This window comes from Labeo rohita, chromosome 9 (assembly GCF_022985175.1).
Source record: "Labeo rohita strain BAU-BD-2019 chromosome 9, IGBB_LRoh.1.0, whole genome shotgun sequence".
In the NCBI taxonomy this organism is placed as follows: domain Eukaryota; kingdom Metazoa; phylum Chordata; class Actinopteri; order Cypriniformes; family Cyprinidae; genus Labeo; species Labeo rohita.
This window is the reverse complement of record NC_066877.1, coordinates 40,161,338-40,188,110: the sequence shown is the minus strand read 5'-3', so window position 1 is coordinate 40,188,110 and position 26,773 is coordinate 40,161,338. Positions and strand designations below refer to the sequence as shown.

Here is a 26,773-nt window from a genome sequence, read left to right as displayed (position 1 = left end):
TGCACTGAAACTGCATTTTAGAAGTTAAAACTCAAGGGGACCATTTAACTCCACTATATGGAGAAAATTCCTAAAATGTTTTCCTTAAAAAACAATTTCTTTATGACTGAACAAAGAGACATGAACATCTTGGATGACGATGAGGTGGGTAAATTATCTGTAAATTTTTGTTCTGTAAGTGAACTAATCCATTAACTAACTTTTGACTCCAAACAGCTTTTGGTGGTGTCACTGCAAAACTGCAAAACACTCCACTCTGTGTGGAACCCAAATAATGTAAAGACTTATGTATATTTGAAGATAAACAGTCAAACAGTATGCTGTTAAAAAAGTTTATTACGACAGTAGATTGAGAGTTGACAGGTGAAGCATCTGTGGACTGGCTGTGCAGTTAACATCAGTGGTTGAGGGAAGTGAAGTGTTCAGGAAATGTGTTCGGTGTACAGTTTGTTTGAGGAATGATCTGTTGTGTTGCTGGCGAGGGTTTGCTGCGTTGAGTCTCCTCCTAAAATCCCAGCGCTGCTGAAGTAAAACGGCACGTGAGAGATGCGCCCATCAGACCAGCACTGCAACAGACATACAGACTCAACAATCAGCTTCAGATGCAATGATACACCATTTACACTGCAATCTGTATATATCAAACACAGAGTCAGTTCAGGTAACTCACGTCATCTGACGCTCAGCTGATCCCACATGTACCTACACTAATAGGACATATCACACAGAGTTTAAGTTGCCATTTTAGCTATAGTAGTGCTGCTCCTATTGTGTCACGCAGTGCTCAACAGGGATGGAGATTTTCTAGAAATATTGCACTCAAATATTTGGGCTTATAAAAAATGAATATTTGAATATTTGTTTACTTAAATGAGGTTTAAGGAGAATGATATATAATATAAATATATAATCGCTTTGTGTTAAACTACTCTCCCTTGAGTAAACTTTATACATCTCAAGATCATTTCACTATCAGATGTGCTCCGTTCTTAGCTCACTTGGGTTTAGCTGCGCTTACCTGCAGTCATGAATTTATCATGGATTTCCTGCATTTACGGCCAGCAAATCAACACAATAGTAAAATTCGAATAGTGCTTTTATTTTTCGAATAATTATTACAGACCAAATATATTCGATGGTTCAACTATTTTGCACACCCCTAGTGCTCAAAACAGTCCTCCGTTCACAGTTGCACTGCTCATTTAGATGAGCATCATATCACTAGCAGGGTTGTTCTTCTCGTATCATTGGACTCACCACAGTAAGCAGAGCGCCGTGCTGGAAGTGCGGATGGAACTGCATGAATCTAGGCTCTGCTCCAGCCTCACCCATCACCAAACCACTAAAGAAGAGAAAGACACACGAAAGCTTTAAGGCTTGACCACATTTAAAAAAAGTGCATTCTGGAAAGTACAATGACAACAATACTACTACTCAGACTCCCAACAGACTTGAGTTCATACAGTATCATACGCACCATGGCAGCAACTCAAACACAGGACTGGAGCGCGTTTTAAAGACGGCGATGACCGACGGGTGACTAACGGCCTGTGAATCACCTGCATGAACAACAAAAATGATGAAGCAAAGACGAAAGATGTGGTTTAGAAGATTCTTAAGAAGAAAAACGTACTGCAGTTTAGCATTATTTATCGTCATTTCTGTCAATTACAGAGAGAACAGAATTGTTGCAGAAAAACAAAAAAAAAAAAAAAGGAGCCTGAAAAGCCTAAAATTTAAGCAGGTATTTTTCAATTTACGATATTTTGCAAAATAAAAAAAACTATATATTTCTAGCATATATATAATATATATTTAGCATACAACTTTAAGGTATTTAAGTTGGAAGGGAAATGTCATTACTCTTTACCATTACGTAGTGTACATATTATGTACCAACGTGCTGTACATAATATAATAATTATTAAAAACAAATAACAAAACCACAAAAAATAAATCATATTTTGATGTTCCTGTTCGTTAGTTATTAAATTTATTAGTGTCCTGACATTACAACACACGTTAAAGCTAAATACAGGGTTCCCACACCTTGGTAAACTTCAAATTCAAGGACTTTCAATGACTTTCCAGGTCCAATCCCCTCGAATTCAAGGACTTAATGTGGGGACACATTTCAAGTGAAAGCAAGGTAAGATACATTGTTACAGCTTTTATGTGTCAAATACAAGCATTTTTTTTTTTTTGCATTTATTTTTGGTCATATGACAGAGATCTGATATTTGTTGTTTTTCTGTGATGGTCCTTTGGATCTCTGGCAAGCCATTCTTTGTAATCTTAATTATTTTAATTAAAAAACACGCAAAGTAGCGCAATGACCATATTCCACATCAAAACTCAAAATATTTAATTTCCATACCTAAAATGTATATTTTACAGTCAGCCTTGTGCAGACTGATTACAAACACAGCTAAAAGGCTTCCTACCAGAGGCCATCACAAAACTTAACATCTTGCAGAGTTTTATCATACAAGCATTTCAGTCATAAGTAATTTATGCAATATTTCAAACATTTCATCTACGGGAGAAAAATCAACCCTTCGCAATAGTTTAAAATCAGCCTAATTCCATGCAAAAAAATTGGCAACCCTGCATCCAACACAAGATGCAGGAATCAGATTTAACTAATCGTGTGCTCCCTTTATACAGAGTACGGTAATCGCGAAATTGAAAGCGAAAGTGAATAGCTGCTCATACTCCGCATATGATAGCGGCTCCCTAATGCGTAAAAATTATATTCAATATTAGAATGATTGCGTATACAGGCAGTAATGGCCCTAAATTCAGCAGGAGCGGGATCAAGAAAACAGTCCCGTGTAGGGCTTTAATACAAAAAGCAAAAATCAAATAGAAATCTTGGTGGCCGCATTTTTTTCCCGCATGTCTGGGAAAAAAAAAAAGAGGACGTATGGTCACGCTAACTAACGGAAATCAAGCAAGGTAGTATGCATAGACCACGAAATGTTGGCAAAATACTATAATATTAAAAAAATTTTCCAGAAAAGTTCTTGCACAAAATAAATTCAAGCATTTTCAATGACCTGTATCTAAGTATGTTCATTTTCAAAAACTTTCCAGGGCCTTGAAATTTTTTTTTCAGATTCACAAACTTTCAAGGGTTTCAGGGACCCGTGGGAACCCTGTAAATAAGTGGCTGCAAAAAAATAAGAGAAGAGCGAGGGCTGAGTCTGATGAATTGTGAATTATTTCCTGAGCTCAGCAGTTCATGCATTTTTTGGCTACAAATTCTGCAGCCAGATTTATCTGACACACCCAACAAGAGGAAAGAAAACTTTCTTCGTCAGGTGATGAATGATTGCCCTCTGTTGGTTTTCGACATTTGCCTTACTGCAGTCTAACATGCTATGGAGCTGTATAGAGGATAAGATCAGTGAGAAAGCTCATTTCTAGCAATGACCCTTACCTTTCAGAAGCACAGCAAGTCTTTCACCTCTTGGATCCCATGAAAGAGAGCAAACCTCTCCCCCGACACTGACAAACACAAGAGCAGGACATTTAGACAGGACAGCAAAAATCTGCAAGTAAAAACCTGTTTCATTGGGTAAGAGTTACAGTAATTTAAATTATTTTCTACATGCCACATTACTCCATAATCGCTTTCCTTATGAATGAACATGTCATGTTGTTGAATTGTTGTTTATACACATGAGCAAATTAGACACGCGTGTAAGAAATGGCCATCTTACGTGAGGTCTCCATCAGGTCCAGGGAAGGTGGTCTCAGAGAGATCAGCCACCACGGTGGCGGCTTTAGGACCACCTGAAATGCAAGAGAAAACCGTAATACTACATACTGTACGAGCCTGTTCGTTTATAATAGCAATGTTTTCAAAGAAAAGCCTTTACAACTGCATAAAGTTCTTGATATGACATGAACGTTACCTAGCTAGCTAAGAAAGAAACTATCAGCATAAGAGTTCAGAGTTCATCGGTTTAGTGCTGAAGCTGGAGATTCAGAGTCTGCTGCATGTTCAAAACTGGCACGCCAAGATGCACTGCGACAAGTTTGATACTGATGCCAAGCGACGTGTATTTATAAGTGAGAGTGTGATGCACCACACAGAAGTGCAGATGAGTAGTGAGAAGATTTCAGAAAATAACTCCTATCTGGTTCTGTTCCACACACATAATGTAACTTTAGAGAACTTGGAATATAGTGCATGAGTCATATAGACTATATTTATGATACTTATAAAATATTTTTCCCCAACCCCCATTGATTTTGTATTTAAATTTTTTTTTTTAATTCTCAAGATCCACCTGACTGAAAAACACTGTTTCCTGCATACCTTTATGGACAAAGAGCGAAAATCAACAGGCTGCACAATCAATATATAAAAAGCACATGAAAAACAACAGAAAATGTGCACAGACTTAAGTACAGTACAAAAATAGATTGTATCATTCACAAAATATGTGACTTTTGTTTTATGATTGCTGATATTGGATTTAACTGCCTTAAACAAAACCCTTGAGTATCTGTCAAAGATTTATTTATTTATTATTTTTCTCCATATAATGAAAGTCAATGGCCACCAAAATGATTTGGTGACCAACTTCTTCAACATTTTTCCTTTTATGCTCCACAGTAGAAAGTCAAACAGATTTGAAACAGCATGAGAGTGAGTAAATGATGACAGCACTTTCATTTTGGGCTGAATGAACCATTTAACTATTAACATTGCATTGTTCATTTTAAACTACTGAATCCAGTGTGAACTGGTAATCGCATATGCAATGTGAACAAATCAGAATTGTTATTCTTACTGATTAACTGTGACCCCGGACCACAAAATAAGTCATAAGGGTCAATTTTTTAAAAAAATTGATTTATACTACGCTCAATAAATAAGCTCTTCATTGCTGTACGTTTTGTTAGGATAGGACAATATTACAACTATTTGAAAATCTGGAATCTGAGGGTGCAAAAAAAAAAAAATCTAAATATTGAGAAAATCGCTTTTAAAGTTGTCCAAATTAAATTTTTAGCAACCCATATTACTATTCAAATATACCTGTGCTACTTACGACTGGTTTTGTGGTCCAGGGTCACAATTAAGATTCATAGCGTTTGTTTTGTGTGTATAGACAAACTGCATACCATTGTATTTATGAAGGTCACACATCCACAGCAAACTGAATATTATGTTCCTCATTTACTTTACTTTACTTTATTATGTTATATATCAGCAAATCAAGACAATGACTAAATGATAAATTCAGCTTCAGCCTGTTGAAACAATGACTACGTTTACATGGACATCAGTAATCTAATTGAATCTAAGACAATATTATGATTAAGGTGTTTACATGAGTTGATTTTTTTGAAAATACCGTTCATGTGCCCGTTTTACATGTTATAGTACATAGACCAATTAATGGCACACGTCATTACATCCCCACGCGTCAAACAGTTGATTACTGCAGTGTGTGTATCCTGTTGCAAAATGCGGCGAAAAGTCCTACATGACGGTAATAGTGTGATTAAGGTGTGTACATGTCTATACTGCTCTTGGATAATGTAACTAAAATAGGAATACTCCACGTCTTAATTCGATTTGTGTTTACTTCGAGTATGACTTTAGCTGGATTAAGGTAATCAAAAATCTCTGTTTACATGGTAGATTCTTAATCAGAATATTGTCTTAATCGTGTTAAAATCTGAATATTGTTGTCCATGTAAACGTACTGACTCTCCCCTGAGTCTGCAGAGCTTGATTAGATGCTTCAGGTGCGTTTCATTAAGGTTACAGCTAAACTCTGCAGGACAGTTTGTTCATTCAAGTCCTCCTGGGAAGTTCATATTTACAAGTTGGCAAATCATAATTATGAGGTCAGTTGTGTTCACGTCACTTCGGTCAGAGCAAGATGGCAAATTGTCTTTTTCTCTTAATTTTTTATATTATATTGTTATTGTACAAATTAATTAATTTGTAGACAGATTTTGTAGATAATCTTTTTAATTAATTTCAACAACTTTACATTCAATACAGACACAGTCTTTGGCTGTATCCATTGCATCCACCATGTTTTCTCACTGACAAGGCTTTAACTCGGAAACTCGGGTTTTATAGAAAATTCTGAGTTAACTGCTCCTAATTACGACTTTGTATTGGTGTTCATCTGTGTTCAACTCCTAAATACGATTTATCCATCATGACTTGAACACACCGAGTTGCTCTCCAAGAACAGGTTTAAATATCCCTTGTAAATTGGGTATTACCAACGTCTACTGTACGCTGCAAGCGAATGGTGTGAATATGTTAAGAAATCCAAAATCATTTCAAATAACTACTAATGTGACAAGCTATTTGCTGTCACTGAAAATGTCCACATGAGGGCGATGTGGTTTTAGTGTGTTGCTGATTCGAAAAGAATAAAAGGGAAGTGTCTGTACACCTGAAGGTAGAGCACGTGAGAAGTACCCTTGGCCTTGCTACCTTAAACTGATCTGAACTAGTCTGGTGGTGGAAGCTAACAATGAGTTTGGATTAATTACATGGAATCTTCGTACTGTGAGAACCGATCCAACTCAGAATGATTCCAGTTCACAAGAACCATAATATTTGTTACTCTTCTTATTTAAACTTTGACCTCTCTCCTTTAAAAGTAAAAGAAAGTTAACCGTGAATAGTCAGCGCTTGTTGAGTTTTTTGGATGTTAGTATTGAGCTTTCAAACTGTTTGAAATTAATCACTGCACGTTTGAACTGTTTGAATTGAATCATTGAACATCTGAACTGCTTAAACTTAGACACAGATTGTTCAACTGTATGCTATGAATCACTGGAATTGAATCATTAAACATCTGAATTGGTACAACTGATAAACCGATAGCCTGAATTGTTTGCAGCAAATCATTGAACATTTGAACCGTTTGAATTGAATCAGTGAATTTCAAACTGTTGTTTCAAACTAAATCTGGGCTGGCTGAATTGTATCATTGAATGTTTGAACTGTATGAAGTGAATCATTGTGGTCAAACTGTTTAATGTAGTCACAGAGCTCTGTTTAAATTTGAAGATTGATGTGAATCGGTGAAAAAGAAAAAAAAAAAAAACTGAAGATAATTCCTGTTTTTACTAAAAAGCGCTATATCACTTTTAGCTAATTACACTGTTTACAGATTATTTCCAGGGTCAAAGAGGTACCTCTAGGTTAGTTGTGTGAGTTTATCTGATTGTGATTCATTGACTTTTGAGTGCATGTACATACAAAAATGTTTCTTTTGTTTTGTTTTTTGAATGATTTTTTGTAAAACAAGTTTGAATTATTTTTGTGCATATTGAGAAAGGAGGGTAATATAAAATAATACCTTAATGTAAGTGAAACTGGTTTATTCTTGTTTATTTTTGTCTTGGGCTCAAAAGGAATGAGAATCCTATGTAGAACTGACTTTACAGTATTTTTTTTACTTATAATAAATGTATAAGTTGGCACCCCAGAACCAGTCAGTCCGCAACACTAATGTTTTTTACTTTGGCTCTATAATTTCTAATTAAAATTTGTTGTGAATCAAATGATTCTGAACTTGCATGAATCTCTTTTGAATTGAACAGGGACCCTATAAATTATGAATCAAAGGTTCACACTCTTCAGAATCATAATAAATGACAAACATAGTTTTCAGCAGACACAGATAATCAGAGGACTGTACGTTTTGTTGCTCAAACCTGTGAGGTCAGAGAAGGTGAGCGCATATATGACCCTCTCTCCCTGAATACTCAACAGCAGACAGCCACCGTCAGGACTCCAGCAGGCCGACTGACACAAAGGAAAAATATGAGGAATCACATTGTGAATCATTTCCATTAGTTACATGAATAATAGTTTTCAAAAATATTGCTTGCAGGTGTGATAATCTTGCATTTACATTTATTTAATTAGCAGACTCTTTAAACCAAAGTGACTTACAATTGAGGAACACAATAATCATAAAGAGGCAAATAAACACGAGAAGCTCTTATAATATGAAGCTTCAGACATTGTTTACGATAGTAGAATCTACAGATAGTAAAAGCACAGAGGAATATTTCTTTTTTTTGGCTACTGCTCCAAATCACAAGACAGGAATGAACACCCGAGTTCATTCCTTATGGTGCTAAAGGAGAAGCACATTTCCAGAACAAAAAATTACAGATAATGTACTCACCCCCTTGTCATCCAAGATGTTCATGTCTTTCTTTATTCAGTCGTGTTTTTTGAGTTAAACATTTCAGCATTTTTCTCTATATAATGGACTAATATGGTGCCCCAATTTTGAACTTCCAAAATGCAGTTTAAATGCGGCGATCCCAGCCGAGGAAGAAGGAAATTGAGGGAGAACATGAGATGGGAGTTTTTCGACATACTTTAACTGTCATAAAGTGGAACAAAAACAGTCCAGGCAGAGTAAGACAAGACGAGCATTTGACATCAAAGAGTATATAAATTGTATTATTTTAATGAAAATAACCGATTATTTCACTAGGTAAGACCCTTCTTTCTCGGCTGTGATCGTTTACAACCGCATTTGGGATCGTTTGAAGCTGCATTTAAACTGCATTTTGGAAGTTCAAACTCGGGGCACCATATCAGTCCATTATATGAAGAAAAATGCTGAAATGTTTTCCTCAAAAAACAATTTCTTTATGGCTGTAGAAAGAAAGACATCTTGGATGACAAGGGGGTGAGTACATTATCTGTAAATTTTTGTTCTGGGATTGGACTTCTTCTTTAACACTATACAGTTATTTTTCGTGGCCTCTTTAGTCTCTTTGACACCAAGAACATTAACTATAAAGACAGTGACAACTAAATTAGCGTCCAAACCAGACTAAACGTGTGCTGCATTTTTTGTCATCTGTCACTTCTAATGGTGGAGTCGCATGGATTCTGATTGGCTGTCAACGTTTTTATCTTTCATCAACTGGAGTGATTTCAACAAAACCATTCATCTGTATTGTTTTCGGTATAGTTGCTGTGTGATTACTGTTCTCCTAGAATTAGACTGATTATTAAAACGTTACAGTTATTGTCATTAGTGTGAACAGCGCTGAGTTAAATTTCAGGAGTTTTCTTACCTGACAACTGCCTTTCAAACACGGCCACCTCTCACATGTCCACATGCGTGTCTCCCAAACCCTACAACACACATACACGTCTGAAACAGAGAACCTTATAACTAGAATCTACAGATCTAATCAAAACAAACCTATACTAAAAACTGTGAAAAATTCTGTCAGGTTAGAATTCTTTGTGAAATGTGTCACATCACTGTCTGGCCATCTCAGATTGAACCATAGAGTTAAAAGTAAATCCCTACTTTTAGCACTGTTTGTTGTTTGCTTTTGTAGTGTGATAAAGCATTTGGACTCAGAAACTGTGACACGTGACGTCAGAAATGTCTGCACACTTGTGTTTTAAATGGATCATGTGACTGTACCTGAAAAGAGCAGATGGTGTGGCTGCCAGCAGTCGGCTGCCGTCTGGAGACCATGAGAGATACGTGACGCCGCCGCCACCCACCCGCTGCAGCGGCACACAGCTCTCTGCTGCCACATCCCACACCTTCAGCACAACAACATACATACTCATTACGCTGTCTTAAAAATAGCACACTTCATTGTTAAACCTCAGATTAAACGTTAAAATTTTGTTATAATTTCACCATAAGTTATGACCACTGTTTTCCTTCATAGCTACTACTGTATATAGTCAGTGAGCTCTAGAAGTGTGAGACCACGCTGACAACAGGAATTCAAAGTCTAATTTAATAAATAAACAGAAGAATATGAAACACAGAAACAATACAACTTCAGGCCTATTCACTCCAACAAAAGTTGAAATTTGTGAAAAAAATAGTCTGTATTGACTGCATTAAAAGCCATTCATTCAATAATCTTATTATTTTCATATATAATCAACTGTGTTTAATGTCTGTCCTGAGGTAAATGTGACATTACAAGACATTATTGTTCTCAAGTTGTTTTACTTGATCTTTCTGTGGTTGAAACAATGATTGATTAATTGATTGACGACACGATTGATTTCAGTGAGTTGTTCTGTTTCTTCTGATGTTCATTCATGTTTATTTCCTGCTGTAGCTAGTAGTAAAGAGGAAGAGATGATCGCTTCACTACAGCCACATGTCGCCGCACATTAAAACAGCCACAAAACATTTAATGATTAAATTTAGTTATAAAATTGTCCAAATTTAAAAGCTGAGACTTCAAACAGCACATTGTCCCTGAGCACCGTAACATCTCTCATAAGGGTTTGCAACATTACAAAGTAAACAATAATCCCAAAAACACTTTAGCCTCTTTGCTAATTAGCACACAAAACACCATTGGTATACTACCAGGGTTGCCAGGTTTTCACAACAAAACCTGCCCAATTACTACTCAAAACTAGCCCAAAAATTGTGTTCTGGGAGATAAAATACATGTTTTTTTTGTCTGAGTTCCCCTGGTAAATTTTCAATTCAGGGGCGAAATATGACGTTACTGGGGTCAATTCAACCCGTGGACATCAAAAACACCCGTGGCAACAGTGTTAAAGTAGCCCAATTCCGCGGGAAAAACTGTATGTAACTACTGCTGCTTCACTCGAAGTTACACCCAAATTATTTTTTTACAGAAGTGAATCCAGGAAACAGGTGGATGGTGGAGATGATTTAATTAAATTGCAGTACCAACCTCACATAGATCTGTTTATATGTTCAACAAGCATCTGTGTGTATGTTAATATACATGTTTAAACTGAGCAGGAAGACTTACCATCATGGATGTATCGACAGGAGATGCAGACACGAGCAGAGAGCCGGTGGGAGACCAAACGATGGACGTGATGGGAGAATGACCCGGATGAGACAAAACCTGCGCACAGCCAGACGATGGCCTGAGAGAGAAAGACTTGGTCAAATCATTGTTTTGCCTGATTTTTTTTGTTCTGGCTTTTTTTTGTTTTGTTCTGGCTGCCACTTTTATATAGACAGATTTTGTGTTTGAAGCGTACGCTTTATTGTTCCTTATACCAGTGGTTCCCTACCTGGGGTCCATGTCCCCTAGAGTTCACAAGAGGGTCACGGGAGCTGATATGATTAGAGGTCAAATAGAGATGCATAAAATGTTCCACAATAGATTTATTTAAAAAAAAAAAAAAAAAAATAATAATAATAATAATAATAATAATAATAATTATTATTATTATTATTATTATTATTATTATTATTATTATTATTATATATATATATATATATATATATATATATATATATATATATACACAGATAGATAGATAGATAGATAGATAGATAGATATTTATTTATTTTCAGGTTATTATGTGTACATACAGACTACTGAATATATTATGAAATAAATAAACACTGACGTTAGAATACTGTTATGTACTTGCATGGACAGATGCAGGCTACTGTCAATTACACTGCGTATTTTTACCAGGCTATTCATATCGTCAGAGTAAACGCTAACTTGGGCTTCCATGCATTTGACTAGCGATGGTATGTCATCCCTCTGAATACATTTCATCATGTTAAAATGATGTTACCTGCAGAGTTTCACTAAACGCTGTTGCCTCTGTAGATACATTAACAGCATAGTGTTGACTGGTGATGCAGAGTTTAAAAAAATCAGACTATAGAACACACTTATCGCCCTTTAACCAGCAGAGACAATGAACTCTTCCTAATGACCCTCCTATCAGCTTCAACTACCAGTGACGGCCTCGCTTATCAACCTGCAACCTTCCTGACTGGTCTCTAATGGTCAGTGTGCCAATAAAAAACAAAACAAAACATGGAATACTGAAATAACCACAGTAATGGGCAATATGGCAAGAATCTTTCAGGATAAAGATCGTGATTGATTGTGATGTTCATGGACAGGATTTTAAAGCCGCATGGCCATTCAATAAGGGCAAGTAAGGTATGTTATTGGACAACTCAGATGTAGTAGTAAACAATCTCTGGGCTCAGTGGACGTCACAGCAAATTAGACGAAGGCAAGCAAAACCCTGTCTGCCTCAGTAAGGATGATAGCGCATATGTAGCCCAGTAAGCTCAGAGTAGATGCTATAAGTTCAGTTAGGAGAGTTAGCCTCATTTCACAGGTGATATCACAAAGATGGAGAAACCTTCTTCCAGTCCACCCATCCATGATACAGAGTACAGCCAGCGCTCCAGACTGCCAGTGAATGGTCACATTTTGCAACCTTTTTTTTGTTCTGGAGTTAAGTTTGCGATTGCACTGCAATTTGCAGACTGAATATTTTATGTTAATACATAGTAGTTAAAGACACCTAACAAAGCACGTCCACCACTGTTGCACTTAGAAACATCACAATATGCGAGTAACATCAGTTGCTTCATAATGAGACTGAATTAGTTACACAAACTGGGAGTTTTCATTCACAAATAGACATGCTAATGTTAAGATCACCAGACCAATGCTCACTTTACCACTGCAGGACAGTAGCAAGGCAGTGTGTTGATCAATTGGTAATGAGTACAGCAAACAAGCCCATCACAGCAATGAAATTCATGTTGACATTCGGCCAGCTCCTAGTTTAATCATCTTGTAGGCCGAGCTTGTAAAACAGAAAAAAAGAGGTGATGTTCTGCACCGTTTGCTGTCAGTTTCCAGAAAAAGTCAAGAGACTTTTTAGTTGGAACCATTAATTACCTCAAACAAACCCTTGAAGCTCACGATAAAAGCACATAGAGAACATGATGGCTCAACAGGTTCGCTAATAAAAATCTGGACCACAGAACTTGATGGAGTGACGTATGAATGAAGAGAATTGCAAGCGCACAGAGAGACTCATCAACACAGCATATCACAGCATTAGGAAATGACATGAGTTGACGTGGGATCTCAGTACCACACAGATGTTGCATGTCAAAAGTAATATTAACTGCAGTTGTACTGCTTCAGCGTCATAAAAACAGCTACATTCAGTTTTGCACTATTTAAGAGCAATGTGAGCCTTAGACCGTTTACATGAAGGCTTGCCACTGTACAAGGGCGTTACACTGGGTACAAGATTAAAAAGATAAAAAAAATAAATAAATAAATAAAAAGATTTAAATTAAATCAATTACAAAAAATCAATACCAATAGCTTAGCAAACAGAACAACAACAAATTATTAGATATTAGCTTAAACATTTTTTTGACCATCCTTTATTGTGAGGACTATCTTTCAACAAAAATGACCACATAGCACCATCTAGTGTCCAACCAGTGGTAACTGCACTGGTTTGTGGCAAGTCTGGTTAGGGTCACACTTTTTGTGCAGTTTCAGCCCTAAACTCCAGGAGGATTTCCTGACTCTCCCACAGGCTTTGCAAGCTTCTGAAGTAGCAGTGCTTCGACATGTCAGCATGCAAACACCACCACTGGAAAAGCCTGAGCTGTTCCTTCAACACAAGCTTTCCAATTTCAACAAACATAGCAAAAGAAAAAAAAGATAAAGGATGCAAAAGCATTGGCTAGTTATGGATATGAAGAGCTTGTGCTCCACACATGGAGTTCATAACATGTTCACTTTAAGCCTGCTAGATGATGCCCAGAGAGATTTCTTCATGGATGACCACCGTAAAAATAAACACAGAGGCATCTGATGACTGAAATAATACTAGTAGCACCTCTATGTACTCATGCTTATGAGAGGAGTTCAATGAATTTGCATTCATTAGCACTGAGCATTGGACAGTTTGATTGGTGGACAGTGTGTAGTTAAAAAGGTGACACTCAGACTGAAGGGGCATCACTCTACAACAGAGACTATATTTCCTGATTTCTCAGCATCAGAGCCTATGAGCAACATATGCACTGCGTAACACTGTCACAGTTAAACAAGAGGTACATAGCTATGAAAAGAGTGGTGACTGGTGTCCTCTTCAAGACTTCTGAGGAGAACAGCTGACTTGCTAGCTTCAAACTGTCTGCAGTGAAATATCTGAAATGCTCTGTGGTCTACATAAGTTAAGACACCCTAAACATACACATATTCAATATCTCTTCAGTAGCAACACCTAACATATTCACTTGTTGCGGGAAAAAAAAACACATCAGATCTGATCTGACCATTCTGCCTGTGTGGTGTGATGTGCCCCACCCAAATGAAAGTAATGTGACAGAGGGAATCAGTCTTTTTGCAAATGCCGTACCTGGTGGAGAGGGAGGTGGGGTCCACGTGCCATATGAGCAGACACGACTGGCACGCCACAGCCAGAGCAGAGCCGCACAGAGGCTTCCACTGCAGAGCACACACGGACCTCTGACAGCGGTGCTTCAGCGTCGGCGTCGTCGAACTGCAGGAAAACAAGCAGTTACAAACTCTGAATCATCTTCATATTGAAATTGCAATAATTCATTTTAAAATGTACATGTAATTACATCTACATGGACAGATGATCACAGCATTTTACCCGATGTGTAATGAGAAGTGTTTGTAAATTCACTGCAATTGCAGCTTTCCATCAAAATGAAAGCTCAAGGCTTTATCTTTTGCAGGTGAAGTTCAAACAAAAGAACTACTGTGTGCCCCGGTGCGAAAGTCATGTAGATTGAGACTACTAAAAAAAAAGGTCTGAATTCCAGGTATAAGGTCAACAAAAAGACTTTTTACTCAACTTGGATCCTGAAAATAGCTTGCTTCTCACAGTCTGAGAGTCATTTAGGTGCTTTTTGTTGCCAATTCAATCAAAAGGTTTTGATGTGTCTTCACTGAGGAGAAGCATCTATGAAGCACAGATCAGTGGATTGTTGCAGTGATGTTTCTCTTGTGGTCACACATGATCTCTGGAGCTCAACTAGAGTGACCATCAGGTTCTTGGTCACCTCTCTTCTTCCTTGATTGTTGAGTCTGGAAGCTCTAGGAAACGTCCTGCTTATTCCAGTCTTCTTCCATTCGGAGGCCACTGAGCTCTTGGGAATCTTCAGTGTAGCAGAAGTGTTTCTCGTAGTCTTCCCCAGATGGGTCTCTGAGCTCTGACTTCATGGCTTGGTTTTTGCTGATATGCATTTTAAGCTGTTAGACCTTATATAGACAGGTGTGTGTCTTTCCAAATCACGTCCAATCAACTGAATTTTTAACATGTTAACCACAATCGAAGTGTAGAAACATCTCAAACATCATCTAGTAAAATGGGATGCACATTAGCTAAATTTCTAGTTTCACAGACATATTTTCACAGTCTGCATACTACGTCACTTCTATGTTTTTGCTTTGTCATTATGGAGTGTGGTACATAGATTGATGTGCAAAACAAATTAAAACATTATAGCATAACTTTGCAGTGATACAAAATGTGAAATAAAGTTGTCTGAATACTTGTGAATGCTCATAAATATGCAATAAAGCTTGCTTGCTGTAAACAACAGTTTTTGTTTGTTTGCAAATGCTATCAACATTTTACTATTTCTAGGGCTCACAAAATCGCTAGCCCGATGTCCCGAGGCTATTGTTTTTTCCATTCGGCTAGCAAAATGTATCACCGCCCTGTCCGATGATCTATCTTAAAAACAGATCTCCCACGGGTCTTTAAAAACTTTTCAATTTAGTTGTATCAAACTTAAGGCCATAAAAAAATATTAAATATGTTAAATGTTATAAAAAAAAAATGTCTTAATTATAATTTCAAGAGCTCTTATAGTTGGGGACAGACAGACAAGAATCGCAATAAGGCTGGATTAAACTTCAAAAACCAATGATGTCACTGAACACATACGTGCAGCGCCGATGTCTTTATGTGAATGTTTCTGAAGGGCCTGATAAAGCAGCGTTTATGAACACACTGTGCACAGCCGTTAACGGGAAACTGCTATATTAAGCCGCTCCTAAAGCGCCACCTTGTGGCAGAGAATGAATTTGTATTTCCAATAAGCCTTTCTGGTGGACTACGGTCAAATCAACGCAAATATCGACCCATGTTTTTAATCAGCATAGAGTTGTAAATGAGAAAGAAGTTAGTGTGCCTTCTAAGAAGTTAAACAATTGAAGTAATATTTATATGTTTTAATTTAATATAATTTATATACTTGATTTATCCCTTTTCGTAAAAATGGTCTAAAGGCTGGATTGCTGTTGTGTAAGATTTTTGTTTTTGTGAAAACCTGTATCTGAACTGTAATTCATGTCATTTTAGGGCTTAATACTTATGTTACCATAGATATTGTCCAATCCCACTCATACTGTGTTCATTTTCCTTGTGCAGCTCTTAAAATGGGTCATAGACTGCCTTAAATTTATTTTTATTCTGCAGATACCCTGTAAATAGTGAAATTAAATTCCTTCCTTCATATTTGTTGCTATTTGTGTATTGAAATTATTTTTGATTGACATTTAGACTCCTATCTGATTTTTCTTTTATTTAAAAAAAATGTATTTTTTTATTTGGGCTAGGTAAATTAATTTTTGGGCTTCCAAAATCTGAAGAGTACCTGCCCGAAGGGCTACCAGGGATTTAGAAATTTTGTGAGCCCTGCTTTCATATTCATTTAAGTCAATTTAACTCTGACTAAAAGTTTTAGGTAGGCTACATCACAAAAACAAAGTCTATATGGTTTTGCTGCTGATTTTTGGACACTCATGTGATGTTTCTATGGCACCACACACATACAGCTGTGGTTTAAACTGGAATATGGTGTATAATAATTCATCATTTTGATTCATAGTAAAATGTCTAAATTGTACTTTCTGATATTTGATGTAAGATTTGTGTTTGAGTTTACTGGAATACCTGTGAGATTTGTAAATCTTGATGGAGTCGTCAAGTAAGGCCACAGCAAACTTATCAGTGTGAGGATGCCAGGCGAAGCTTCTCAGAGCGCTGTCAGACCTGAAAATGACACGAAACACAATGACCTTCTGTGCTCAGTTTAGGGCTGCACAGTTATGACAAACCAAAATTGTCAATTATTCCCTTGAAATTCTAAATGCGATTATCACAATTTACACTGAATGATGTTTTGAATTACTTTGTACCATTGATTGAAGCAACTACATATATTTTTTATACAAAAACAAACAAGCTGAAAACACTCCTCCTGAAAAACTTGTATTGCTTTTCTACAGCATTAAGCCATTAAATATGCACAGCATTAAAATGAAGACTAATGTAAGTGGACTTTTTTTTTATATAATTGCTCCTTTGAACGATAAAATACGAAATTGTAATTGTGGCATCCATAATTTTGTCAAATTGGAAATTTGATTAATTGTGCACCCTTAGCTCAGTTCATAAAGGTTTAGCCTCAAAACCAAGAACAGTGTAAATAGAAATGAAGGGCTGATAAAATGACGTACCAATCCAGCATCTGTGAAAACTCTGCCACCATCTCATCACTGCTCAACTAGCAAACAGAAACAAACAGCCCTTCATTTGTAACTGTAGTGTGATACTAACAGGACACGATCCAAGCACAAAGGATGGCTCATACTCACAGTCAGATGTGGAAACAGAGAGCCGTGGAATGAAGAAGCCCATCTCAGCAGAGCCAAGAAACAGGCAGATCCGACGGCCAAGAACCTGGGCACTGAAACACAAGCAGACAGCGGCTCAACACGTCTGACAGCACACGCCATGTGTCCGCTGTGTGATTATAGTGTGTGAAAGTGCCATACCTTCCTCTGCACTGTTAGTAATTTCGTCTAAGAGACCGTACAGACCCGCATCCCGCCTGAAAACAGAAAATACTGCAGTCAGTGCAGATCCATTAATAACACTGCAATCAATTTATCACAGCTCCATTGGTCTAATTACGACAAAACCCGACGTCTGTTGACTTAAAATTCAGATGGGTCTTTTTTTTTTTTAATACGCAAGAATATAAAACACATTTTGCATGTGATGCCACAGAACAGAAAAAGTTATGATCAAAATGTGCAGCATTACATAAACCTGCTGTTTAAGACTAACATCATGATCTGCATCAAGAACAAACACTTGAAGAGAAAGGATTCAATCCAGCAGGAAACATATTGAGCTTTTTCTTCAACAGATTCAAATTCAAAATGATCAGAAAACACCATGGGAGTGTCATAAAACTGTGAGGAGCAGAGCTATTGAAAAGCACGTGGCTAACAAATGCAGTTTTGCTGGGCTAGTCATTGCTTTTTCAAAGGGATGAGCTGTTTAATTTGTTAACTGTTCCATCCAGCTGTTCAATGTTAAAGCAAGCTGACTGCTGAGTGAGTTTAAAGGAGAAGTCCACTTCCAAAACAAAGATTCACATATAATGTACTCACCCCCTTGTCATCTAAGATGTTCATGTCTTTCTTTCTTCAGTCGTAAAGAAATTATGTTTTTTGAGAAAAACATTTCACCATTTTTCTCCATATAATGGACCGATATAGTGCCCCGAGTTTGAACTTCCAAAATGTAGTTTAAATGCGGCTTCAAATGATCACAAATGCGGAAGGAAGGAAGAAGGGTCTTATCTAGTGTTATTTTCATTAAAAAAAATTAAATTTAAATACTTTTTAATCTCAAACACTCGTCTTGCCTTTCTCTCCCTGAACTCTGTGTATTATAGTTAAAGACAGTTAGGGTTTGTCGAAAAACTGACACTGATCGTATTTTCTCCCTCAACTTCAAAAATCACTTCAAAATCATCCTACATCGCTGCAGAAGTACAGACACAGTCTGTGCAAAGTGAACATGCAAAAAAGATCAAACACCCTTAACAAAAAAGGTAAAACAGTGACATAGGGTGCTTTTGAAGTTGAGGGAGAACATGAGATGGGAGTTTTTCGACATACCCTAACTGATATGAACCGGAAAAAGGTGGAGCTGCATCGTTTACAGCTGCATTTGGGATCGTTTGAAGCTGCAATTATTTTGGTCCAAAAGTTCAAAATCGGGGCACCATATCAGTCCATTATATGGAGAAAAATGCTGAAACGCTTTCCTCAAAAAACATAATTTCTTTACAACTGAAGAGAGAGAGACATCTTGGATGACAAGGGGGTGAGTACATTATATGTGAATCTTTGTTTTAGAAGTGGACTTCTCCTTTAACTAATTGAGCCACTGAAAAGATCAAACAAACAAAGAATAACAATTCATCAATGAATCTGGCAAAGAGAGCTGGGGAAGATTTTCAGTGATTCACATGAACTTCAATACAATATAATACAGATGTCAAACAGATGACTTTGATATGTCTAAGTGGTGCAGCTGTGTGTGGATGTTCTCACCAGGCTCCAGCGCTCCTCATCCACAGCGTGTCTCTCTGGTCCAGGAAGGCTGATTTACTGCTGCTCTCTGGACGACTGTGACCCTTCAGAGTGTCTCTGGTGAACTGAGGACTGGGCAGATCATACAGCTGCACGACACACAAGACACAAATGAGATCTCACATCACACATCTGTACTCAAGTTCACACAGAACTTGATTTTTTTTCCAAATATGTAAATAACATTAACACTAGAGAAATGTGCACAGCACAATTTGCAGATGGAAACAGAGGTAAATAATGCACTTGGGTGTGTGAATGTTTTCTTAAAATGAAGTAAACTGTCCCACTAAAGGAGATTTGTGTGTCCCAGACAGTCCAGTGGGTTTGACAGACAAAACGGTGGACAACGACAAGACTTCTTGTCAATTAAGCAGAGCAATCTGATTTTTGCTGTCATGAGGTAAACCCCAGTTCGGCCAGTGTGAACATGTTTGTGATTTTAGACATTTGAGTTGTCTAGTTGAACATAACATGAAGTTGTTGAGTTTAACTGATTGTTTTTTGTTTAGTGGTCAAATCCGGAGAAGCAGGTCCTGCTGAACCGGACAGTATATGCATTACGGATGATGATGTGCTTGGCTTACTTTAATAATGAATTATAGCTTGATTGTAATGACGTCGTACTGTAGAGGTTATAGAGAAACGTTCTCCAAACCTAAAGTGAACGCTCTGCTAACCTTGTTGACATTTCCCTGTCAAACCGACCGCGACTGTTTGTGACCGTCTCCGTTCATCTTTGCCTGTATTTTCAGTGTGTGCTGCTGTCAGAAGTGTCGCAGACGCACCTGTTTGCTGGGATGTCCGGGCACCAGCTCATTGTTGTGCTCGTACAGCGTCTGTCCGGCCGTTACCGGCGCCGGGAACAGACTGAGTGAACACATCCTACACAACACACACAAACATTACAGCACTGTGTTTATTACAAACTTCTCAAACACGCACGACTAACAAAAACAGTTAGAATGTGAGGTGTTCACATTAACTTCATAAGTGTTTTGTTGCTTGTTTCTCACCTTCTGATGAAATCAATATAAATATCGTGTCTAAAAGTCACTGCTGCTCCACACAGCTGAACGCGCGCCTTCAGTCCTACGGAAACCCGATGAGACAAAACACCTCAGGAAAAGACAAACGCGTTTTCATAACAAAAGTCCTGAATGACACTGAAAAAATCCTGAATAATCATCATTTTACTCATTTTGAGTTTAAATCATGATGTTATTAGAGTAAGACTGTTCGGCAGATTGATTATCATCTGTATTATTGTTTAATTACTAATATCATGGTTCCAATGAAATTGAAAGTTGTGTGGCTGTGGAGTGTATGGATATGTTGTCATTAAGATTATCTGTAAGCTAGTGTGTTTTTAAACAAAATATTAATATTATAATAATAATAATAATAGTTTAAAAAATGCATTTATATACATATGGATATGCATTTAAAATGTGGGGGATGCCCTGTCCTGACTTCCTGATTCACTGGCAATCACCCTAGTACACAGAAATTTCACAATTATTTTCAAAATGCATGTTATAGATCTTTGTGTGAAAAATTAATCTCTGCATGTTTCATTTTGTTATTTTTGACTTCTTGAGTGTAATGTTCAAAATATCATAACTGGATTTTAGATAGAACCATACTTTCTATTCCATAATCCATTACACTTGGTAGTACGTCACAGTACACAAGAAAAGACCTTACAGTTACTTACATTCCATCATGACTTTAAAAGAGAAGTCCACTTCCAAAACAAAGATTCACATATAATGTACTCACCCCCTTGTCATCCAAGATGTTCATGTCTTTCTTTCTTCAGTCGTAAAGAAATTATGTTTTTTGAGGAAAATATTTCAGCATTTTTCTCCATATAATGGACTGATATGGTGCCCCGAGTTTGAACTTCCAAAATACAGTTTAAATGCGGCTTCAAACGATCACAAATCTGGTTGTAAACAATCCCAGCTGAGGAAGAAGGATCTTATCTAGCAAAACGATCAGTTATTTTTATTAAAAACATTCAATTTAAATACTTTTTATTGTCAAACGCTTGTCTTGTCTTGGACTGTTTTTGTTCCGGTTCATGACAGTTAGTGTATGTCGAAAAACTCCCATCTCATGTTCTCCGTCAACTTCAAAATCACCCTATATCGCTGTTTTACCAGTTTTGTTAAGGGTGTTTGATCTTCTTTGGATGTTCACTTTGCAAAGACTGGGTCTGTACTTCTGCAGCGATGTAGGATGATTTTGAAGTGATTTTTAAAGTTGAGGGAGAAAATACGACCAGAGTTTTTCGACATACCCTAACTGTCTTAAGCCAGAATACACAGAGTTCAGGGAGAGAAAGGCAAGATGAGCCTTTGAGATTCAAGTATTTAAATTGTACTTTTTTAATGAAAATAACTGATCGTTTCACTAGATAAGTTTCAGTTTTTCAGTTTCAGTTAAGACCCTTCTTTCTCAGCTGGGATCGTTTACAACCTCATTTGTGATCGTTTGAAGCCGCATTTAAACTGCATTTTGGAAGTTCAAAATCGGGGCACCATATCAGTCCATTATACGGAGAAAAATGCTGAAATGTTTTCCTCGAAAAACATAATTTCTTTACAACTGAAGATAAAAAGACATGAGCATTTTGGATGACAAGGGGGTGAGTACATTATATGTGGATCTTTGTTTTGGAACTGGACTTCTCCTTTAAAATAAGGTTAGTACAGTAAAATTTTCTATTACTGTGGTTTTTACTGTACTACAGCACATAACTATAGTTACATGGCTGATTTTCAGATATTGTATATTTTGAGTCTTGTTCAGGCACACCATGTCTAAATACCATGTTGTGCGATCATTTTTACCCCTTGTCTTTTTGTTTCTCTTCAGTAGAAGGGAGCAGAATTCTAGCAACTTTTCTAATAAAAAAAGTTAAAAGAAATAAAATAAATGACTAATGGACATATATACAATTACCAATTGGACATACATTCTCTAAATCATCTTTTATGAATGACTTAAAATTCTAGAAATAAAATAATACAATGTACAATGCAAATCAAAGCTTCCTGAAGCAATGAGGTTCACAAAAGGTCTCAGATTGCACATCTCTGCTCAACTCCCCAATAACCCAGACAGACAGAGAGAACAAAAGAAAGACACACAGAGAGAAAGAGAGAGAGCTCTTTGCTGGAACTGTACTGTGTTTGACAGTCAATCTGGACAAAAGCAGAATCAAGGTGTTCCAGAAGGAAGCCACATTTCAGGGAAACAAACACTTACTACTTACAGAGCTCAGCACTTACTACAGTTATCTAGGCTTTGACATCAGCGCATCAGGAAGCTTCAGTCTGACTGTCAAAACACTGAGCGAAAAAAAGGGCAACAAAGTCATAATGAGGTCACTTAAAATTACCCATTAAAATGTAGATAAAATCATATAATTCAATAATAAAAACATTTTAATATTGATGTGAAATTTGGAGATCAGTACTAAATTTTAAATTTGAGATAAAAATTCAGAAAATAAACTACAACTAGAAATTGGCAAAAAAAAAAAAAAAAATTAGGAGATCCACAGAAGCACGTCCAACGACACCTGCAGAGTTGAATTAGGCTTGTACCCACTGAAAAAGACATGTGTTCATCACCTTCATCGTTTTGATCCAGATTCAGTCCAATATAAAGCCCTTCTCACCCGTGAAACCTCAACAAAATCTCATTCTCTAGACACACTCGCTCTTCAACTGGTCCATGAAACACAATTCCTGACTGACTGCAGCTACAGCCATAAACCATTATTAACTAAATTGACAAAAATCGAAAAGACACTCATGATGAAGCAATAAAAACACATTTTGACCTTCAAAATAAACTCCATTGTTACTCGACTCTAAACAGTACCTCTAAATTAGCAAATTATCTATTAATTAAACAATTAAAGAAAGACAAATCCTCTTCCAGTTCAGATTAAGTGATCATGAACTAGAGGAAGACATAGACAACCATGGACACAGAGAGAGCAGACCCTGATAGCACACGTACATCTCAGAGACGTCTATTTGACGTCTGCATTTACATCTGCAAGACATCTGAAAGACGTAGTTTGCTCATCTGCAATACGTCTATTGGACGTTTCCTATCAGATGTCAAATAGACGTCTATTAGATGTCTTTAAGATGTTTATTATTTAGAATGTATGTAAAACTGACATCTTACAGACGTCTGTCAGACGTTTGTACACAGCAGATGCTTTCCAGATCAAGAGATCTTTAACAGACATCTTGCAGATGTACATGTGCTGTCTGGGGAGGATCTGTAGATCTACAACAAACAAAGGATGAGGAACACTTCCTCCTCATCTGTCCCAAATACCACCATAAGAGGAACATTTCTCCCAGATTTTAAACACTGATTCCATCATTCATTGAACTTAATGACTTATAAGAAGATCATAGCGCAGCTGCACTGGCTGCCATTCACATTGTTTGACACGGGTGAATTACTAGACAGACCTGCTATATTCTAAAAGAATTTAATTTATTTAATTACTGCTACATATGGCATGACATGTATGTCACTGTGTTTTTTATTTGAATTTTTTTATTTACATAAAATGTTAATGCTTTGGCAACATTGTGTTGCACATGCTAATAAAGCTCATCTGAAATTGAGAAAGTGAGAGACAGAGAGCTGCACTTATAAAGCAGACTCTTCTGGGGTCAGACCATCAAAAAGTAAACATTAGTATCAGATCTTCTCCCTTGTACACAAGGTAAGTACACCACATCACATTATACATTTACTTATGAAATGGACGGATGCAGTCTGTAATGCTGATTGGTCAGTAGGTGTGTTTTATATATGAAACACAGCTGCTTAACTGCACAACACCCTTAACATAAAATATGCTATCATCAGGTGTGTAGCATGCTGGTTTGATCAGATATCTGAATGATCCACATTTGAGTTTGCTCAGCGAGAGGCACGGAATTCACTTCTTAGAGTAATGTTGTCAATGGAGTGGTGAAGTCACTGAGAATGGAGATTCACCAAAAAACAACCTACTGGAGATAAATAAGGTGAGCAAGTATGGCTTTGTGTTTCAGGAACCTGTCTCATTGACTCTTGAAAAGTACTCATCTCTTCTGCTGTCCAAACTCTTCACCCTGAAAGGCAAAACCCTAAATGTGTTTGGTACAAGGGCCATTTCCATTGAATGGGTGCCATTTCTGCCCCCATTGTACATTATATGTACAAATATGCATAAAAATTAACTATAAAATGTATTTTATTATTAAGCAAAGTGTCCTGCTCATTAATCTAACTGCAAATTTAAAATATATCATTTAAAAAATGTATAAAAACTACCAAAAACACTGGAAATATAATATTTGTACGTCCCCAGTGTCTAATTGCTACATTTTAACATTAAATATGTTTAAAATCCTTCAGAATTTCTTGTGTAGCTCCATATTCCGTTTGTGCTTTAAATACAATTCAAAATAAATCTATAATATTTTAGAATAAATACACATTTTAGTCGTGTCCCCAGGTTTTCGCTCTGTCCTGTTTCCCTAACACATTCCCCCTCTAAAAAACTGAGAAAATTCCACAAGACTCATTTTCAGTGTAATATTACAACATCTGAATCTGCTGAAGGCAATGAAATGACCGCTCATTTTCTTTTCTGAATATTTGATGATTTTGTAATGATGCCTGGGAGCATCAATATAAATATTCTGCCCTGTTACTTAAATTATTTCTTAGATATTACTTGTTTATTTAAAAAATACAAATTATTTGGTGAATCACTATACTTTGCTGAGTATCCTCATAATATTAGCATGTACTCAATGTGGCTATATGTATTTGCTCATTTTAACCTAAAATCTCAATCCTGCAGTCCTGCTATATCCTATACTCTTATATAGTAATAGTAACAGGAGTGAGTGTTGTCATCTGATTCATTAATGTAAATATTAGGCTACATCCATATAGATAAATATGAAAATGCATCTTTTTCTCAACGTTTTGGCCTTCTATCCACATTGAGACAATGTTTTTGTCCAGAGAAAACCTATTTATTATTGTTCCTGCATTGTTGTTTAATACTACATTCCTGCACGTGTGACAAAAAATGTACTTGCAATTTCTATCCTGTGGCAATTATGTATTAGATTCATACATGGAGTGGTGTTTGAGTGTGACCTGCGCTGTAAACAATATCCACCGGAAAACTGAAAGGGAATTTTTTGTAACGTTTATTGTTTTTAATATTATTTTTTATTTAATATTTTTTAATTTATTATTTTTTGTTATTTCTATCTATCTCATAATCTGTCCTCTACCCCTAAACATAACCCTAACAAAAACCTCTGAAGGCACTAGATTTTTTTAAAATGTTGATTGTTAAATGTTGTGATTTTTTTTTTATGATAAATATAATTATTTTGACCATGAAATCAACAATTTCTTTAAAATTAACACCTGCCTGAGGGGAAATTTAAGGAATTTGTTGACATATTTTGCAAAATGCTTTTTAAAAGACATAAAAGTTTTGGTAACAGGACTGAGAAAAATGCATCCATTTCCCACTTAAAAACCACGTAAAAAATTAAATAAAATTACTGGAGATTGACCAATATAGATTTTGAACAGTTAAATATGTGTATTATTAGATTCAATAAAAAAAGGAAGACATTTGGCACCCATTTGGTGGAATGGCCCACATAGTTCATAGTGACACATAAATCCAGTGTATGACATATTCTGCGTGATTATATCGGGACATGTCAGTCAGTCAGGACACTCTAATAGTGTCTGCTGTTTAAAGTATCCAAAAGAAAAGTGTCTTCAGTTTGTTGCACTTTATTTTGTTGGTTTTGTGTGGACTAATGCCTTGCTGAATAGGCCAAAATGTTGTCAATTATTCAGACATTTGTTTTGACAACTTAAAATGTAAAAATTTACACATGGAGTTGGGTTTTAACAGTGCCTTAAATATGAATTCAACAGAAAGTTTACTGTAAACCACAATAGGTCTACCTTTGAGGGAAAAATGGTAATTAAAGCACAAGCTATAGACAAACGTGCTATTTATGTCTGTATGTAGGCTATGTATTTCTTTATTTGGTCTATTCCTATTATTATTATTGTTATTATCTTACATTCGAATTGTAATATAAATGCCATTGGTGTGCACCATATAGCTATTTTATTTTCACACTGGAGCAATATTCTCCGTAGACATCAAATGTGATGAATAATATTTATCGACGCAGCGTTTTTGCACATCCGGACTAATAAACACCGCCGAACCACAGAGGAGATTTATTCTTTAAAACGGTTTAAATTATGAATTAATCGGAAGGTCACAAACAGATCGTTTCTACACACTGAACACACACATTCACCGCATGTGGCTTTGACATCATGTCCGCGCTCCCGCGAACGCGCGCGCCCCCTAGCGGGCGTCAAAGCGCCCTGTGACGTCAC

The 26,773-nt window shown here is 36.6% G+C and overlaps 1 protein-coding gene across 1 annotated transcript; it reads right to left on the bottom strand.

Moving 5' to 3' along the window:
- Nucleotides 1-324: 324 nt before the first annotated feature.
- On the bottom strand, nucleotides 325-20,417 carry aaas (achalasia, adrenocortical insufficiency, alacrimia). Its single transcript, XM_051119940.1, has 17 exons — nucleotides 20,299-20,417; nucleotides 20,071-20,167; nucleotides 19,244-19,371; nucleotides 17,669-17,724; nucleotides 17,489-17,580; nucleotides 17,351-17,397; nucleotides 16,785-16,883; nucleotides 14,211-14,354; nucleotides 10,798-10,918; nucleotides 9,462-9,586; nucleotides 9,100-9,160; nucleotides 7,711-7,801; nucleotides 3,726-3,798; nucleotides 3,443-3,510; nucleotides 1,478-1,559; nucleotides 1,258-1,342; nucleotides 325-566 (listed from the first exon to the last, which is right to left on the bottom strand). Exons 2-17 carry the CDS (start codon nucleotides 20,164-20,166, stop codon nucleotides 423-425), a joined length of 1,512 nt encoding a protein of 503 aa, XP_050975897.1. The 5' UTR covers nucleotide 20,167; nucleotides 20,299-20,417; the 3' UTR covers nucleotides 325-422.
- Nucleotides 20,418-26,773: the final 6,356 nt, after the last annotated feature.

Coding starts and splice junctions, on each gene's coding strand:
- aaas (XM_051119940.1), bottom strand. CDS start 20,166: ATGTGTTCACTCAGTCTGTTCCCGGCGCCGGTAACGGCCGGACAGACG. Junction 16,884..17,350: donor TTTTCACAGATGCTGGATTG/GTACGTCATTTT, acceptor TGTCATTTTCAG/GTCTGACAGCGCTCTGAGAA. Junction 9,161..9,461: donor ACACCATCTGCTCTTTTCAG/GTACAGTCACAT, acceptor TGTGTGTTGTAG/GGTTTGGGAGACACGCATGT.